This window comes from Enoplosus armatus, chromosome 4, assembly GCF_043641665.1.
Source record: "Enoplosus armatus isolate fEnoArm2 chromosome 4, fEnoArm2.hap1, whole genome shotgun sequence".
In the NCBI taxonomy this organism is placed as follows: domain Eukaryota; kingdom Metazoa; phylum Chordata; class Actinopteri; order Centrarchiformes; family Enoplosidae; genus Enoplosus; species Enoplosus armatus.
The window spans coordinates 24,209,771-24,228,239 of record NC_092183.1 but is presented as its reverse complement, the minus strand read 5'-3'; the positions used below and the strand labels follow the sequence as shown (position 1 = coordinate 24,228,239).

Below are 18,469 nucleotides of genomic sequence, written 5' to 3'. Positions count from 1 at the left end.
ATCACATTGCCGCTCAGTGTATCTTCGATCACAATTTTTCTTTTTTTGATCAGGGGGCACCAGGGATTGTCGGATTGATGGGTCGAGCTGGAGAGAAAGGAGAGCAGGTAAGGGATTTTAGCGTGGTCTTCAAGAGTCCAAGCCTAGAAAGAATCATTCAAGCTGTTTAAGTAATATTAAGGTGCGTTTATTGTTTGTAGGGAGCAATGGGTCCTGCTGGTGATATTGGTGATCCAGGTCTGGATGGGCAGCAGGTCAGTTAGCTCACTGATCGCACTGCACACCTCAGAGTATCATTTCATGCATTCAGACAGATATCAAATATTTTATACTCCAAAATATTGCAGTTTTTTTCCACCTTACTATCTTCAGGATTTCAAAAACGCCACTTACAGAATATAATATTGAAGAACCTTGCTATGAATTCCACTCATTGACAAGTGTGATTGTGCTTGTAATGGTAGGGTCATCCAGGGCCAGCTGGTGAAGAAGGGACACCTGGAACTAAAGCCGACCAGGTCTGTGACATTATTACTTTTTTTAATGTGCATATCATGAGATTATGTATCAATGATATTAAGGGGTTGGACAACGGTCTTAACTTCAGATCTATTGTACTGTTGTAATTGTGTTGGGGGAGCTCATCTGTGGTCTCGTAGACAAGAGCAATGGGGACTGACTGCAATAGGTTCTTCTCTGCAGACGACAGCGTGTGCTCAGTTGGATTAAACTAATGCTAATTTTATAGAAAATACCACATCAGTGTAAGAAACAGGGAATGTATCTTGTGTACATGGCGGCCCCGGATAGGTCGGATAATAGAAGTTTAAGATTTTACGGAATTTAAGCACTTCCTTTATGTTAACCTCCTTCTGAGCACACAGAGGTCAATAGAGGAAACTGTGTTTGTTTATATAGGAACACATTTAACCCAATAAATGAATCTATTCTTGAAGTAGGCAGCAAATGTGTCTACGATCGTCAATAGTCAATATCATCATTATTCAACACAAGCCCATCAGTGATGCTGGCTGTGGTCAGAAGTGTGTTCTCTTGCAACTGTAACCACACCCAACGGTGATGTCACAGTGCACTGACACACCCTGAAGTACACTTGTACGGTCCATCACATACATGCAAGTGCAAATTTCTGGTAGATTACTTTGTAGCATGAGTGGTATATTTCTACTGTTTGACCTAGCGATTGTCAGCAAAATATTAAATAGTTGTCGCTATGATAACTTTCCAGAGTGGTAAAATTATGTCTGTGAGTACTACAAACTGTTGCGCAGTTTAAACACATTAATCTTTCTCCATCTGGACTTGCTGAATTGTATTTAATACCTCGCCAGTATCTTAAACAACATACACCCACCAACACAGCCCCTGCGTTTACTGCAGGGCTGTTTTCAGTCTGAATACCCACCAAGAGTCAATTCAGCCATTTTTCAGTTGTAGTCTTCAAACTAGAACATGCCATGTGATCACTTACAGGGCATCTATTCTGGCTGAAAAAGAATAAAAGACATTCAGCAACAGATGAAATAACTCAGACAATCACAGCAGATGATGTCCCACAACTGTCAAACACTGTACTTTCCTGAAATAGGGAGCTCTGGGCCCCCAGGGACAACCAGGGCTCAAGGGACCGAAGGGAGAGCCGGGATTTCTAGGCTCCCAGGGACTGCAGGGTGAGCCCGGGCAGAGGGGAAAACAGGTTAGATGTATTGTCATTCTATGTAACCATTTTATCTAGGGCTGCAACTAACGGTTATCATAGTTATTGATTAATGTAACGATTATTCTCTCGATTGATCGTTTGGTCTACAATATTTTAGCAGTGAGAAATGCCTATCACAATATCCTACAGGCCAGTGTGACTTCAGATGTCTTGTTTTGTCTGACCAACAGTTCAAAACCCAGAAATATTCAATTATGAAAGACCAAGAAAAGCAGCAAATAATCCCGTTTGACAACCTGGAACATGTCACATTTTTAGTATTTTCGCTGAAAAAAATGACTTGAACGGTTAATGGATGGTCAAAAAAACCTGCCGGTTAATATTCAACTGTATCTCTCTTATTTTATGTGTGGCTGGTTCTTTGCTTCATTTTGTTTCTTTGTGCAGGGGGATGTTGGAAAGCCTGGCTTTCCTGGGGATCCAGGTCTTAAAGGAGCAAAGGTCATTTCCATCTCAACATTTTGTTAGCTACTGTCGCATTTTAGACATAGACATGTTCTGACTAACTGGGTATGCATATAGTCTTTGTGAACATACAAGCAACCTCCATTTAGTTAGCTTATATACTGTTGTGTAAGTATTTACCACCCTTGGAAGTTTTCATGTTTTATTATTTTACAACAATGAATTAAAGTAGATTTAATGTGGGGTTTTTTTGACAACAGAAAAATACCCGTGAATGTCAAAGTGAAAACTCATCTCTACAAAGTTATCTAGATTAATTACGAATATAAAATACCAAATTCTTTTTTGTACATCCCTTTTTCACAGGGAGATATGGGAAACCGTGGCCTATTGGGATCAGAGGGGCCTCCAGGAGTCCCAGGAACACAAGGACCAAGAGGGTCAAAAGGAGAAAAGGGTTATGCAGGCTTAATAGTAAATACAGCTAAATATCCTTTAATCCATAAGTCTACCTGCCTATATCATGATGTGTTTATTTATTGTACTATACCTGTCCTTATCACCATGTATATTTATTATCAGGGTCAAGTGGGCCTGATGGGGAAGGTTGGACCATTAGGCTTATTAGGACTACAGGTAAGTTACCTTCTGTACTTTATTATTATATTAAGGCTGGGCCTTTTCTTTTTTGTTTTTATGATGGTGGAATACCATTCGTTTTCAATCTACGTAGATGGATACCTTATTTCGCAGCCTGCAACCTATACCTATACTATACCTATACATATTAGCTTACCCGCTAAAGTCTCCTTCTTATTTTGTGCAAAACAAACACACATCTGGTCCTGCACCTTAGCTAGTTGAACCAGTAACCAAAAAAACATTCACTGGGAGAAGGGGATGACTAAATGTTAATTCAGTTGGACTTTAAATATCAGTCGTAGTAACTGCTGTGAATGTGGATTTAATTTTTTTTGTCAGGGTTTCCCAGGAATTCTTGGGTTTCCAGGACCTGATGGGCCACCAGGAGAGAAGGTAGACAATCTCACAGCATATTCTATGAAGCTCTATTAAAAGAAAGAAGAACATGCTCAAGGCCAATGTGGTGTTTTAAAGGATACGTTTGGGTTTTTTAAAGTCTGTCTTAATACAATACTCACATGCTTTAAGTACATAAAAAGAATTATGGGTCGCTGTATTCCTCCCCTGCACATTGGCCATGAAACCACCCCTTCCTTTCCTTGGAGGACAAAATCAAGGGGGTATCTTGGTCCTGGCAGTCAAAATCCACAATTCTGGGCTTTTTATTTTACTCAGTGGTCACGTTAGGAAAGTATCACTTCACGGCCAGTACAGAGAGGAGGAGTGATTACAGTGGCAAATAAATAAATCTGAACCTATTCTTTAACTTACCAAATACTACTTCACCCAAAGGTGATGTGCACTATCACAGTAGGTAGGGAATCTCATGAAGTTCCGCTTTTGAAGAATCCAAACCAATCAGTAATTGAAAATAGATGCATGTGGTGATACACAGTTACCTTTTTGATGCTTATGCTTTCTACAGGGAGACAAAGGTCCTACTGGTTTGACCGGGGAGCCGGGGACTCCAGGTCCTAAGGTACAGAGCACTGCCACCAAATGGTCATAGCTGTAACGTGAAGCCACAGCCTATCTGTTCACCAGTGTTGGCTTGATTACCTTCACCACTGTGCTCTGTCTCACGGTAGGGGGTGGCAGGAAGCCTGGGTGTGAAAGGAGACATAGGAAAGCCTGGACCAGTGGTAAGTGGGGCACAGTGCTGTACTACGAGCCGGTATAGCGACGTACAAACAGTTTTACTTTTAATTTTAAACTGCCACACAACATGTCCTATGCCCCTGTGGCATTATGGAACTACACATGGCAATAACCCTGATTCTCCTGATTGTGTCATGACTCACGTTAGTGTCTGTGTTTGTATTTCTCTGACAAAGGCTTTCAGATGAAACACTTGTTGGGTGTCAGCCTTGTAATGTTAAAGCCGTCTAAGTCTACTCAGGACCTAGAGTGCCTTTGTTCATGGAGTCTGTAATTTAGCAGAGACAAACTCCAGTGTACCATTTTCTCCTCTTTATCTAATTTTCCCAATAACTGTTATCTCTAGATGAAGTCATCCTCCATCCTGTAAGACCAGAAGACCAACTCAGTTGACTGCTTCAATTGCAAAAAACAAAGATTTTGCACTTACGTTACAAAATCATGACTCAAGACAACTGGTGGCATTTTTGTACTTCAGGGGTCTGCAGGAGCCACAGAAAGAATAGGCGATCCTGGTCCGAAGGGCTTTTCTGGATCTGAGGGGCCGAGGGGACAGCCTGGACAGCAAGGGAAGCCAGGAGAGGCGGTGAGAATTGTTCCACTGCTCTGACTGCTTCGTCTCAAAGGGGCTTTCATAACAACCTGAGATTGAACATACTGATGTCTTAAATGTGTGAATGACTGACGGTGATGGCCCACCTGTCTGTTTGCAGGGTCCTGATGGCCTGCCAGGAAATAAGGGACCTCCAGGATCACCAGGACCAGAGGTAAGACCAGCTTGAGGGACAGATTAGGAGCTTCCAGAAGATCCAGTACTAGACTGATTAAACGCTGCTTATACGCAGACTGCTGTTTCTCTATAAATTCTTGGTACTGCATTTAAATCTGTTTGGTGTGGGTATGAGGGGCATTTCTGCTATTAGATGTCTTCTGAGTTAATAAAATTGTTGTCTTTTATTCATAAGAGAATTCATATGTGAAGGGACCTTGCTCAGAACCTATGTCTATGAGAGGCTTGTTAAATATCATGTGTATATTCTAAAACAGGAGTCAAAGTCTACAGCCATGCTGGCAGCTCTGCTGGGCACTTATAGGCACAGCTTTGAGCTAAATGCTAACATCAGCGTGCTAACACTCTCGCAGCGAAGTGATGCAAGCATGCTGATGTTTAGCAGGTTTTCCATGTTCACCATCTTGGTTCATTCATGAACTCTTGACCCCTTACTCTTCAGGCCAGACTGAAAGGTCTCCTGACCAGGGGGCTCACTGTGTGTCCTGCAAGGCAACACTCAAACCTCAGTCTCTAGATCAGATGTCTTGTCAACATTAAGTTGGTGAGCAATGTCAGTGTGTTTTTTTTAAACAGCATCTGAGAACCTATTTGTAGGCAAGCACTCTGTTGATTATGTTTTGTGTTTTTGTCTTATCATGTTATTTGAGTGCATTTCCTAAAGTCATGATGAAATCCCTGATAACCATGGACACATTAACACCACTATGAATAAACAACATAAAAAAAAAGAAAGTACGGCGACTCTATTACTGGAGGAAATAAGGGAAATTGTCTATTTATTGAGTATCAAATTGACATAGGCTGCAGGAAGAAAAACACATTTCTTTGAAAGCCGCTTTGTTGGAACCACCACCTTCACAGATCACCACAGAGGAAACGTCTCATGCTTATTAAACGTTTTTAAATTGTAATTACTAAAAATACTTCATATTTTACAGTTTATGCAGTTTAATGTAAATTCCCTCTAAAAGTGACACCAAGGTCATGAAGCTTGGCGTTCCACTGGGTTGGATTTGGAAGAAAACAAACCTTTCTTCACTGAATAAGTCAATAAGGGAGAGAGGGGACGGGGGTGTATGGGAAACATGGTCACAAGCACCAACACACCAACGCTACCAAGCAATAGCATTAGTATCACTTGCTGTGCTGCCCTAACAGACACCACCTTGTGTTTCCGTTCTCCAGGGTGTCACAAGTGAGATGGGACCGCAGGGTCCTGCTGGCCCTCCAGGACCTCAGGTCAGCACTGCCTCTTGTACCGCACACGCACATAAACATGACAGTATTCTGAATACTCTTTAAAATAAGATTCACCTCCTTCACCTGTGTTGCCTTCAGGGACCAAAAGGTAGACCCGGGCTGGCGGGCAGGACAGGACACAAAGGTCGAAAGGTCAGCTCAAAACCTCTCCATCGGCGTCTGTTGATACTGACATGTGATTTTCTCACATAAAAACATTGCATCTCAAATAAAGAACATCTTCAGTAATGAAATAAAAAAATGAGATTAAAGATAACATAAAATAAAACAATAAAATAAGAAAATAAGACAATATTATTATTCAAGTGCAGACCTACACCAACAATGAATATATTCTACTAACAAGTACTGTGTGTGTATCAAAGTGACAATTTCCTTTGTAACCATGAACACACACACACACACACACACACACACACACACACACTGTAGTTTATTTGGATTCAATCCCACATGTACCAAATGTGGATTAATTCACCCCTGAAAATAGACCCAAATAAATGCACAATTTCCTATTTGTGATCTGTTTTTGTCAGAAAGTATCGAGAGACGGACTAACACGTTGTTGGTTTGTTCTTTTTTCATTGACAATCACAAAAAATATAGAATAACACCAGCCTTGTCCTTAAAGTACGACAGCCTCTCCGATGAAAGCCCTGCATTATGATGCTGTTATGACAATTTAGTCACCAAAGGAACTTTTCAAAAGCTGCTTGAAAATGCATATTTAAAAGAAAGTATTAAATACAATTTGTTTCAAAGAAAATACACTTTTTGTGATCCTTTTTTTAAAAAAATGAAACTGTTTGGGCATATTAATGACCAATAATAATAATAATAATAATAATAATAATAAAGTAAAGGGCCATTTTAAGGTTAAACCTTAGACTAAATTAACCTTAAGATGAGGCTAAACCAAAACTGGATTGATTTTCAGGGAGATGATGGCAAAAGTGGACGTCCAGGGAAGGATGGACGCATTGGGAAGAGGGTAAGATGACAAACCTGACATCTAACATGAGTGTGAGCCTGTATTCACGTTCTAAATTCGGTTGTTATGTTATTTCTTTTCAAAGGGGAAAAAAGGGAAAGCTGGAAATAGAGGCAAAAGAGGAAGGCGAGGAGAAAAGGTCAGCTGTGGCTCCCTACAATCTAGCAGCCGTTAGCTGCACAAATTTTAACTTTGACTTTTTATATTGGATCTTGATGTTTCTCTGGCGCTTCAGGGGAAGATGGGAGATTTGGGTGCGTTCGGCCCCCCAGGGAGACATGGTACATATGTAAGTTGTTTTAACCTCACCAGATTCCGGAACTACTGCATAGTAAAATCATTCTTTTATTGAGTTCCATCGTCATTGTTCATCACAATCCCCTCTTCACGTCATCTGGTTGGACAGCCTCAATGTGAATTTTGTGCTGTATCTTTGTCATCTTGTAGTCGTCATTCCACTTCCTCAGTTTGATGAATTGAAATGTTTCGTAAAAAAAGCAAAATGATTGACATTTATCTCTTCTCTGACAATCTTTCCCAAAAAGGGTGAAGCTGGTCCACGTAGTGAAAAGGGTGAAACAGGTAGACCAGGCTTTAAGGTAGGCCTCTCGACTCTATTTATTTTTCGCGAGGGTAATGCACTGGTAGTAAATTCCGTTCTTTTGAAAATGCTGACTGACTGAAGTTTGATCTGTATCTGAATACGTTATCTGGATAATAACAATCCGATCCACGAGCCTTTTGCATTTACGCCTGGCGTTATTTAGCATTCTCGTTTTCTGCAGTCTGCCCGCATTGTGATCAGATCTCAGTATGCGAATGAGTTGAGGTCGAGTTGGCGGATGTTTTAACAAACATGAGCAATGTCATGGGTGAGAATCATTCATTTAAAAAAAAAAACTTTGGTGAGGGAAGATTTGCTTGCCACTGCTAATACTTAAGCTTAGGCTTGCAGGAAGAGGTGGAGGATGTATGGATTGCATTCACACCTGAGATGTGATCACATTGGGCCTCATCCGCAAAATGTGCTTAAACAGTACACACAAATGTTTAACGCACAAATCCGGGATTCATCAGTATTTTCTTACCTGAATTTGTTCGTACTCTGCGAAGAAATTTAGAACTGCCTCAGACCAATGCGTACGCACAGATGACGAAGACCAGGCTGTAAACACACACCTTTTAACTAAATGCATGGCCTATTAAAACCACGTTCATTCAAAAAGGCTTTAATAGACAACAATATTTCAAACCGTTAATTTACTAATGCTTTGGCCAAATGTTTTAAATAACCGTGACATTTCACCCTCATCAATTATTGTCATAATTCAAATATTCCACTATAAAATCTCAGTCCTAGCTTATGATGGAGTATATGAGAATGTCCTTATTGAAACGCAACAGTTTTGGTTTTCATTGTTTTCATTGATGTGGCCTGTAATGATCGGCTACTCCCACTAATTTCAAGTGCCATGACATTGCGCACATGTAGCCAGTGTTAATTGGTAGCCTATTAACAGGCATGCAGGGTATATAAAAGATTCGGATTTACCTCCGTGCAGGTGTTAAGATGGCATATCTGGCCTTGCTGGAAGGACGATACTGCAGCCCAAGCCTAATTTTTATTTTACCATGTTCACTCCTGAGGAGAAACTAAGGAAAAGTGGGCCTTTTCTGGCTTCCACTTGAGACACTATTCTTTTGCTTTTTTGCTTTAGGGGCTGTGCTTCTCTTACAAGAACTTCACCGCTTTCTCCATGATACACCTCTCGGCAAACGTATTTCCTTCTGTAGAGAAATGGGGGCGTGGCAGTATGCTGATTGCAAATAGAATAGCATTCTGATCATAATGCCTTCTGTGTTCATTTACACCTGCATTAATATGTGTTTCCTTATCCATATCCAGGCTGCTTGTTAACGTCACTTGTTGATGTAAATCTTTGAGTCAATCCTTCTTATGATACCTCTGCTAACCTGACTAGTAACTGTCTGTGTGATAAATGTCTAATGTGGAGGAGGAGCAGTATTATGTGAAATTTAAAGACAAAGAACATATGAATTAATGCATAATCACTGCTCAGGAGTTTATGTTTTTCTAATGCGACAACTATGAAAGCGGTTTGGTTTCTTGTATGTTTATGTTCATTGGTATATAACATAGTCGTATGTCGTACAGCACATTGCCTTTTTGAAAAGAACATTCTTACAGTTTTGTTACATTCAACAGAAGGCATAATCTGTTTAGCCAAGCTGTAATATGGCTCACTGCATTTGTAAGTTTAAAGGATGGCTGGTTTTGTGCTGCCATGTTCATAAATCATTGCATCATCCGCATACAGGTGGATGTCTGGATGTATTATTTAATACACAGACTAAATAAAAGTGGACTGATTGTACTATTCCACCTGTATGGGTATATTGTGATTTTTAAGAGAATACACTCTGTATTTCCCACTATGCAGGGAGAACCAGGGGCTATAGGACCACCTGGCCCTCCTGGTGTAGAAGGCTTAAAGGTGAGCTCACGTATCAGTATAGTATTCCATGTAAGCCTTCTTGAACAGTAGACATAACTACTTGATGCTCTTTCATGTGTGCATAGTTATAATATGGTATATGATATTGTCGTTTCAGGGAATGCAAGGCTCTAGTGGAAAGCCAGGTAGAGCTGGTCAAAAGGGAGAGCAGGTGAAGTAGCGCTGTGCTCACATCATATACATCACATCAAACACAAGCCCATTAGATTACAATTTACCTCAACTTTCCTCACATTAGCAGTGTAGACGTGTTTATTATTAATTTATACATTCTACATTATGCAGCAATGGCAGGCATAATGCCAATGCTTGAGCGCAGATGTTGTAGTTGTGTATTCATGTTAATAAACCAGCTCTGTTCAGCCTCTGGTGGTTAAAAATGATATGCCACAGGGTCTCCAAAATGATTAAGCAATAGTTTAGGAGCATGTCAGTGTATTGCAACTCTTTATCATCCCATTGACTGCAATTTGCATATAATTGTATACATTACAATCTTTACAATAAACTACTGATGACATTTACTCCAAAGAAGACCATGTTGTTTTAGACTTTTCAATGTGTTTTTCATACCTCTCAGGTAGCCATTGGTTTCCAATAATTTCGATACAGCACGAAAAATCATGATCATAACAAGATTAGACTCAAGAGTGAACATCATGCTCAGTTTTATTTTAGTCAAAAGTTATCTTATGATTGCATAGTCTGCCAAAATCTGCAGAAACAGTACATGCACTATGTATAGATAAAAAACGTTTCGCATTCTTGGATACTTGGGTCTTGGATCAGCCACACCGATAAGATTTAATTCCTGGCCCATGTTTCTTTTTAAGTCGCGGATCTTTGTATCCCAGTATCTTAGTATGTGGGTGTGGTCCGACTCATGAGTACTGAGTACTCATGTAAAAATGTAGTAATGACTACTGAGTTTTCATGGGTCGGAACGTCAACATGTTGGAACATGCATAATCCCATCGCAAAATGATCTCTAGTTTAAAACTTTAAAACAATGTATGGGATATAGTCTGGAGTAATGTAAAGAATACATTACATCGGAATGGTTTGACATACAGTATATCAACCTACAATATTAACCTCTCTCTGTGACCAAGGAATGATGGTAACATTGTAAAAACGTACCTGCTTCCGCAAAATCCAGCATTCAAATGACTTTCAACATTAAGTCAAAGTTGTTGTTTTCCACATTTCATTTTTTTTTTCATTTCCTGTTTGAATGCACCATAAAACCTTCCAATTAACCACCAGGTCTGAGTCATTCTGTTCCCCTGACTGTGCACTCATAATCATACAGCAGTATTGACTGTTTCTTAGGGGGATATCGGTCCACCAGGTAGACGAGGTGCTCCAGGCCTGCCTGGGCTGCCTGTAAGTGATCTCAAGTAACTGACATTTTGGCCAACAATAATGACTGCTCTGATGCTGGAAACAGCAAACATCACTTGTAACATCTGCTCATCTGCTTCTCTGGTTTTTAGGGTTTGTTTGGACAGAAGGTGGGTGAATGCAAAACCAAATAGCTTGAGGTTGTTTCCTGAGAAAACCTGATGAAACATATATATTTCTAATAGATGCTACTTGTGATCATCAGGGCCTGAAAGGATTTACTGGATCACCAGGTCCTATTGGAGAGAAAGGCTTACCTGTGAGTATATTGTATGTCCTCATATGTAAGCTCTGTACAGTACAGTGCCATTGACAAGGAAATTGTGCACAATATAATTTGTTTCTAATGAAGTCTGACACATGTTTTGTTGCATTGAGAAACATAAATCATATCATATTCTGTTTGTCAGGGTCTGACTGGCCCACCTGGACCCACAGGAACCTCCCTGAATCTCACACTGGCTGAACTGAAAGTAAGTGTGACAATACACACGCAAGATGCTATTAAACAATGAACAGTGGGGGCTGTAATACATATATATATATATTCATATTTGCACAATTAACTTCTACAGTCTAAAGTATTGTAATGTGTATATATATGTTTTTTATGTAATTACGAATTACGAAAAATTATATTTACTTACTTCAATCAAAGAGTTCTTTATCTGTTTTTCTGTCCTTTTTTTTTTTTTTACCTCTTGTGCTGATGTTGTGATGTTCCCCACCCCCGGAGATTAATAAAGCATTATATTATTTTATCTTATAAACACTCTTAATGGTTAGAGAGACCACCTTGCAGCTCAAAGGTCAAAGGTCACACATGCATGTAAAAATATAAAATGAGATCTAATTCATTAATGATCTAATATTCAAGAGATTCGACAAGAAAAGTCGACAAAAATTGGTTGACAGGTGAATAAAATGTTACTTGATATTTACTTGCGTATCAACTTTATTCTTGTTTCTGGTGCTGATCTTGTTTATTGCATTAATTTGAATGTCTTTAACTTATTTCTAGAATGATTAGTAAGACTTAAAGGTGCACGTCCATAAAGTTGTAAGACACACTGCATTTGTAGGTTTCAAATGTTGAGTGAACTAATCTTGTTAAAATTGTTACTTGTTTCTTCAATTCATTGTGCCAGTTAATCCATGCATATTCTTCTTCTTTATTTTGGCAGTTAATATCTCAGGAGCTCATGCACATGTCAGACAAGCCCAACCACGTCCTGGTCCAGGCTCTGTTAGACTCCCTTCAGAGGGATCTCCGCTGGTTCGTAAACCCACCTGACGGCAGCAAGCAGCACCCAGCCACCACATGTCTGGAGCTGTGGCTCGCTAACCCCGACTCCGCCAGTGGTGAGACTGACACGGACTTATTCGCTGATGCTCTGAAGAAGTTACAAAGATTTACAAGGAATGACTTACTTCTTTCAGGGACGTATCATATTGATCCTAACCAGGGGAGTCCAGCTGATGCCTTTCAAGTGTACTGTGACTTCACAGCAGAGCCGAAGACCTGCCTGTCTCCGCTCCAGCCTCAGGTATCAGCAACACACTCTAAACCTGGTAGAAGTGTAACTTTCAGTGTCATCATCTTGACGTCATCTTGATATCATGTAACTGTATTACCCACTTATGATCAGATCAAATGACACTATTTTCTAATGTAGCAAACAAATACTGTGCTGTTATCAATAACATAATATATATAAACACACATACTCACAGACATTGCGTATTATGAAGCATGTGAAAAGGACGGGGGAGGATTTCAAAACAAACTCAGTCCGATTGTACATGTACAGCCATTCATCTCCTTCTGAAATGGAAATGAGACTGCTATACACAAACTGCCAGTAGGGGGCGCAGTCTACACGGTCCAGAACACACCACTTTATTATTTGGTAAAACACAACATATTAATGTGATAACATGAATGGCTAACCACAGGTTCCGGTAAAAGCTTGGCTCAAGGATTCCGGCACCAACACATCGTTTCACTGGTTGAGCACAGTGGAAGACGGCTTCCAGGTGAGTGTCTGATCCGGATATTGCTGAGATGGATGTCTGAGATGGATTTCACTAAATCGCATGTCATGTGCAAAACCCCTCATCTCCAGTTTGAGTATCCAGGAGGATCTGATGTGGTGCAGATGAGGTTTCTACGACTGAACAGCAGATCCTCCACGCAGACCATCACTTACTCCTGTGAGCCAGGAAGCCGACTGAGTCGCAGGGAGAGGGAAGTCAAGTTCCTGGCTGACACTCGGAGACAGAGTTACATGGGGGCACTGCGAGACTGCGTGGTAAGCGACAGTGATGATGATGGAGGTTCAAGAAAACAGAGTAAACACATTTCAACTTGCTCTATTCCTTTATTCACTTTAAATGCAGAGAGGTTCCCCGTTTTATATATATAATATCTCTTATTTTATTTTAATCAGGACATTTCCTACATGTTTAACTGTATCTTCCAAGTATTCACCACGTATATTACATGAGTCTGGAAAGTAAAAGCCTCAAAATACACACAATCCCACCTGTTCCAGTAGGCCACACCTGCAGGAAGTGGTAAAATTGACGCATGCGACTATGCTTGACCGCGCTCAAGTAAAAGCGGCTGGAAATAGAAATGAGTGAGTCAAAGCGGTGCTGCTGTTAGAGAAGAGAAAGTGAGAGCAGCAGAGTGGGGAATTAACCACATGAGATATTAGTACAGGTATTTCCACCCCTCCTCAATGTTAATAATGAATTTGACTACCGGCTTTATTTGAAAATTGGCGTTATTTATCATTCAATATGTTTTTCTTCTGAAGAGAAAATGATAATACGCTAATAACTAACATGGGGTAGATAACTTGTTAACTGTTAACAAATTATTTACCCCATGTTAGTTATATACCTTATGCTAAAGTCTGTATATTCAAACTATAGTGGATCTCTTTTACTATTTGATTATTGTATTATTTTATTATTTTATATTTTTTCGTCTGTATTCTAGTAAATGGTAAATGGTCTCACTTATACGGCGCTTTTCAACCTTCACGGTTCCCAAAGCGCTAGATCAAGAGTTGCCACACCACTAGAATGCTAAGACAAACCACAGCCCGCATATAAAGCCCCCCCCCCGCCTCCTTCATGTTAGCGGATGGGACATCGACCAAACTAAAAAATCAAAGCACACGTCAAATACATTTTTCCCAAAGATGGTTTCTGTCATTTCAGGTGGCTCTTATCCCGCTGATGTTTATTCAAGTGTTCATTTTTCTGGATACGTTTGGTTTTAATTAGTTATATGACACTATAAAAAAAAAAGGGGGTGAAACGTCATGACTGACAGCTGTGATTGATTGTGGTGTGCTCGACCACTGCGCAGACTCTGGCTCCAATTGGCGTCACCAGCGCAAGACGGCGGCGGCCATATTTTTGTACAGTGGCAGGGAATGGAGACGGGTCGGCCATCTTTACATACTGTCTATGAGGCAAACACAAAGAAACAGGAAATAGATTCACTTGTATCTCTTAGTATTTTCCAACGTGGTTTCCTTTTCCACAGCCGTCGGAGCAGCTGGAGACAGGAGCCCAGGAATCCGTTTTTCAATTTGAAAGTGAAGATCTCCAATTGCTGCCTCTCAGGGACCTGGCAGTGATCGGAAACAAAGAAGTAACCCAGGAGTTTGGCTTCACCATAGGACCCGCATGCTTCAGCTAGGGACGCCCCCCTGTCTCTTAGCATGATTGCATTGCAGCTGAACAGGCAAACCATTCTATTTCTGGCACTTTTGCACCGTCTTTTATAGCATGAGATCTTTTTTTGAGTTGGCATTGCTTTCCGGTTCAGGGTTGTCCAACTCTTTTGCAAGTGTGCTGACGAACCAATTTATTTTGGATGTCTTGAGCAATTTTGTTGCTTACAGTGGGAATTCTGGGTCAAAAATGACCAAGCACTAACAAAACAGTGAGAGTGAAAGACACAACGTGAGCTGAAGATCCTCCAGGACTGTTGACTCAGGATATTTTGAACCTGAAGTTCTTGACATTAACCCTATTTAGGTTTCAAACCCGGAAGGGGTAGAACCCTATTGACTTTGTGCAGGTTTGTTATTTGGGTTCAGACCCTGAAGGAGTTTGTTATTTGTTGTCTTATGCCGAGAGAGAGACCCATAGCTGAAAGTTACATGCAGTAATATGACTATATTACTGTATCAACACCAACACGATCATACCATGATCGGATAAGAATGGTCCCAAAACATGTCCGCCCTCAATCAAAAACCTGCGCCAAGTGCGGCGCTTAGCAGGAAATTGGCCGTAACTCATTGACCATTTGTATGCGTTTGGTCTTTAAACAGAATTAAACTGGCTGAAGTGGCTTTGCTCTGCGTTTTTTAAGCCTGAAACAATCTCTTTGCTGCATGTGGCTTTCATTTTGGGTCTACTGCTACTTGACCACGAAAAGGATTGGCCCCTGGGAATCACCGCTTGCAGCTATGTTTTGTACATTTTGTTTGTGTGTTTTTGAAACCTGCGTATTTATGTAAATGCTCGACATTCACCTTTTGATTCAGGTACACTTTGACTTGATCATTGACACCATAGATGGTGCCAGAAGCTTAGTATCAAAGTGACAACTCATGGGTCATGCAACAAAGCTATTATGATTGCTCCCTCTACTTTGGACTCTTCGGGTTTCCTCTGTTCCGTCAATGGTCAGCAATTGGTCAGTCGGAACAAATTCGTAAGCACCACTTGAATTGTCTTTGCCTCAGCTAGCAAATCCACTGACGGTGGCGTTTGGCTGACTCTGGGGTGTCAGGTACGGCTGTAATCACAAGGCCAAGGTTCACTCCTGCACAACTCTAGTACCTCAGAATCAGAATACTATGTCTTGGAATCCAGCAAAGAATTGGATCAGATCAGCCAACCATGACTGCTGATCATGAGACTCTATTCATGTTGCTGTTACTTCAAAACAAGAGCACAGAGATTCAAGATAACTTCATCCAAGACTATCAATCCTCTAGCTGCATTTGAAATAGAGCCCGTCAAATAAATCAGCCGGGCCAATGTATTGGCCAATGTTAGCTTTTCTCTGAAATATTCTCCTGGTTGAAGTCATTTAGAGACAGTGTCTCCGTTACATAGTTTGCCCACCAGAGTGCACTGACAAACGATAAAATGTCCCGCTCAGTGCATACTGTGGTCACACTTATAACCAATAACCAATTTTAAGGGATCCTCATCAAAATTGTTGGTGTGAAAAGACAAACATCAGCCAGTGTGTCGTATTTTTATACGTATCTGCCTCAAAAATCCACTATTGTTCAGGTTGTAGTTTGACGAACCAGGTTAGCTGGATGGGAATTAAGAGAATCATTTTAGCTAGATCGGTTAAGCCCCCTAATGTCAGATGATTTGACTCTTTCAGTCCCTTTCAAAGTGTACAAATCCTTACATGATGTCATGTTTTCAAATGCTTACTTCAATACTTATCATACTCATGGTAGTGAATCTCATGAATAGAGCCAGAACAATATTGTGTTAGTCCGTCTCTCAATACTTTCTGACTGACACTGATTAGAGGGTGTCAATTCAGTTTTCAATTCAATTCAGCTTTATTTGTATAGCACCAAATCACAACAAAAGTCATCTCTTGACACATTGACATAATGTTATTACAGAGACCCAACAGTTCCTACCACGAGTAAGCACTTTGGCGAAACTGGCAGGGAAAAACTTAACCCTAACCCTAACTCCTTTTAAGAGGCAGGAACCATCGAGCAGAACCAGACTCTAGGTGGGCGGTCATCTGCTTTGACTGGTTGGCTTGGAGAGAGACACACTAATTCCTGACTTTTTGATATGCTGTTCTAACTTCACAGTGCTCGCTTTGCCTCATTGCCTCCAGCAGCACTGCCAGGAATTATGGGCCCCATGACAATATGTAAAGCACCTGCTATGCAAGAGCTATCGTGGTGTGCTTTGTGTTTCTGGAACCCTTTTGTTCTTTAATGGGGATGCTTTGTCAGACCTGAGGGTAACTGTCCAAACACACACCACGTGACCTCATATTGAGATATTTCTACAGAGTTCAACGCAGATTGACAGAAAATATTCTAGTCTTTCATTCGTAGTCATATTCTATAGTCATATTTATATTCTGTCCCTTTCACTGTTTTTAGTTGATGTTTTGTGTACAATGTCAGCCCCCTGTACTCACTTTGGTAATGTACCTAACCATCAGGTAAAATGTTTTTAGCCTACTGTATCACATAAATCTCAACAGGGAACAGTCCACCAGTCCAAATTGCCACCTATTTGCACCCATATGTTAAATGTAACTATTGTAAATACATCGTGTGGCTGTTGTTTATATTTTTCTGAACGTGTCATTGCCTCAGTTTAGCAACTCAGCCATCTCCATCTTTGTCATGAGCTACTATTTTGTTTTTAAGGTTTTTTGATTCATGTCGTGTTACTTTCAGACGTCTTCCTCGATTGTCAATGTTTCTCAACATGTCACTGATGCTGCACAGAAATTAAAGATGCATTTATTTATTTTAATTTTTTTTTTTTACCACTGCAGAACAAGCAGAAAAGTTGTAAAGTAAATAGTTGCCTAAGTCCAATATTCGCTGTCCTTTCAGCTCTGGTTTGGTCTCCACCAACCCCTGAGGAAAAAATATGTCTCTTTGGCTGCTAAATGCTCCACTGTGTTCGCCAGCTAGTCGCTAACTGTGTCTGTCTGCTGTTTGGTGCTAAGCAAGTAGTGTACAGTGGGTTTAACAGAGATTTATATGCTGAAAATAGCTGCCTTAAAAGGGGTTTGGTTAATGGGAGCAGGGCTGCAGACTGGAAAACCAAAACAATTTGCTAAAAATATCTATCAGTGCAGCTTTAACCGATAAATGAGGGGACTTTGGCTGTTTTAGTTGTATATGATCCTGCATGGCTCAGTAGGTATCCAGGGTTAGAGGGGTTAGAGGGAGCTACCCATGCTAAAACTGTTATAAATTAAATTCATTTAAATGGATTCCCTTGCATATTGTTTCACTCAGGGAACTGAGCTTACCCCCCCCCCGACCTCATACATCCTGTGCTCTGCCCCTTGCTACTGTCAAACCCTCATCTTCAGCATGCTAATGTAGTTACACACAATGTTACACAGTTAAAAAAAAAAAAAAAGTTAATACTAATTATTCTTATTAAGCATCACTGCTTGTATTAATAGTCACGTTAGGGGACGTCTGGTCCTGGCCATACTTGATATCATACCACCACATCAGATGAAAACTGTTAAAGCAAAGATCAAACAAAAAAAATGTATTAAAATAAATAAATAAGTCACTTCATTACCATTGGAAATATTGACGCATTCCATCACTATTTGTGGAAAATGCCACAAATGACACTATATTGACACCATATGTGGACCTGGAGAATTTGTTACTCTGGATTAATTTAACACAATGTGATAAAAAATGATTGAAAAAAAATACTGAAACTAAAAGTAAACTAAGAGTGTTTTGGAA

General features: G+C 40.3%; 1 protein-coding gene across 1 annotated transcript in view; it reads left to right on the top strand.

Annotated features, from left to right (window-relative positions):
* Window positions 1-14,649, top strand: part of LOC139283852 (collagen alpha-1(V) chain) — a 29,243-nt gene extending 14,594 nt beyond the window's left edge. The window contains exons 25-50 of the mRNA XM_070903895.1: window positions 54-107; window positions 201-254; window positions 465-518; window positions 1,610-1,717; window positions 2,513-2,620; window positions 2,729-2,782; window positions 3,128-3,181; window positions 3,714-3,767; window positions 3,877-3,930; window positions 4,425-4,532; window positions 4,660-4,713; window positions 5,925-5,978; window positions 6,078-6,131; window positions 6,937-6,990; window positions 7,226-7,279; window positions 9,453-9,506; window positions 9,625-9,678; window positions 10,860-10,913; window positions 11,024-11,041; window positions 11,137-11,190; window positions 11,342-11,404; window positions 12,116-12,293; window positions 12,372-12,478; window positions 12,888-12,968; window positions 13,058-13,243; window positions 14,494-14,649. Of these exons, the coding sequence (XP_070759996.1) occupies window positions 54-107; window positions 201-254; window positions 465-518; window positions 1,610-1,717; window positions 2,513-2,620; window positions 2,729-2,782; window positions 3,128-3,181; window positions 3,714-3,767; window positions 3,877-3,930; window positions 4,425-4,532; window positions 4,660-4,713; window positions 5,925-5,978; window positions 6,078-6,131; window positions 6,937-6,990; window positions 7,226-7,279; window positions 9,453-9,506; window positions 9,625-9,678; window positions 10,860-10,913; window positions 11,024-11,041; window positions 11,137-11,190; window positions 11,342-11,404; window positions 12,116-12,293; window positions 12,372-12,478; window positions 12,888-12,968; window positions 13,058-13,243; window positions 14,494-14,649 (1,977 nt within the window). The remainder of the gene's footprint in view (window positions 1-53; window positions 108-200; window positions 255-464; window positions 519-1,609; window positions 1,718-2,512; window positions 2,621-2,728; window positions 2,783-3,127; window positions 3,182-3,713; window positions 3,768-3,876; window positions 3,931-4,424; window positions 4,533-4,659; window positions 4,714-5,924; window positions 5,979-6,077; window positions 6,132-6,936; window positions 6,991-7,225; window positions 7,280-9,452; window positions 9,507-9,624; window positions 9,679-10,859; window positions 10,914-11,023; window positions 11,042-11,136; window positions 11,191-11,341; window positions 11,405-12,115; window positions 12,294-12,371; window positions 12,479-12,887; window positions 12,969-13,057; window positions 13,244-14,493) is intronic.
* Window positions 14,650-18,469: the final 3,820 nt, after the last annotated feature.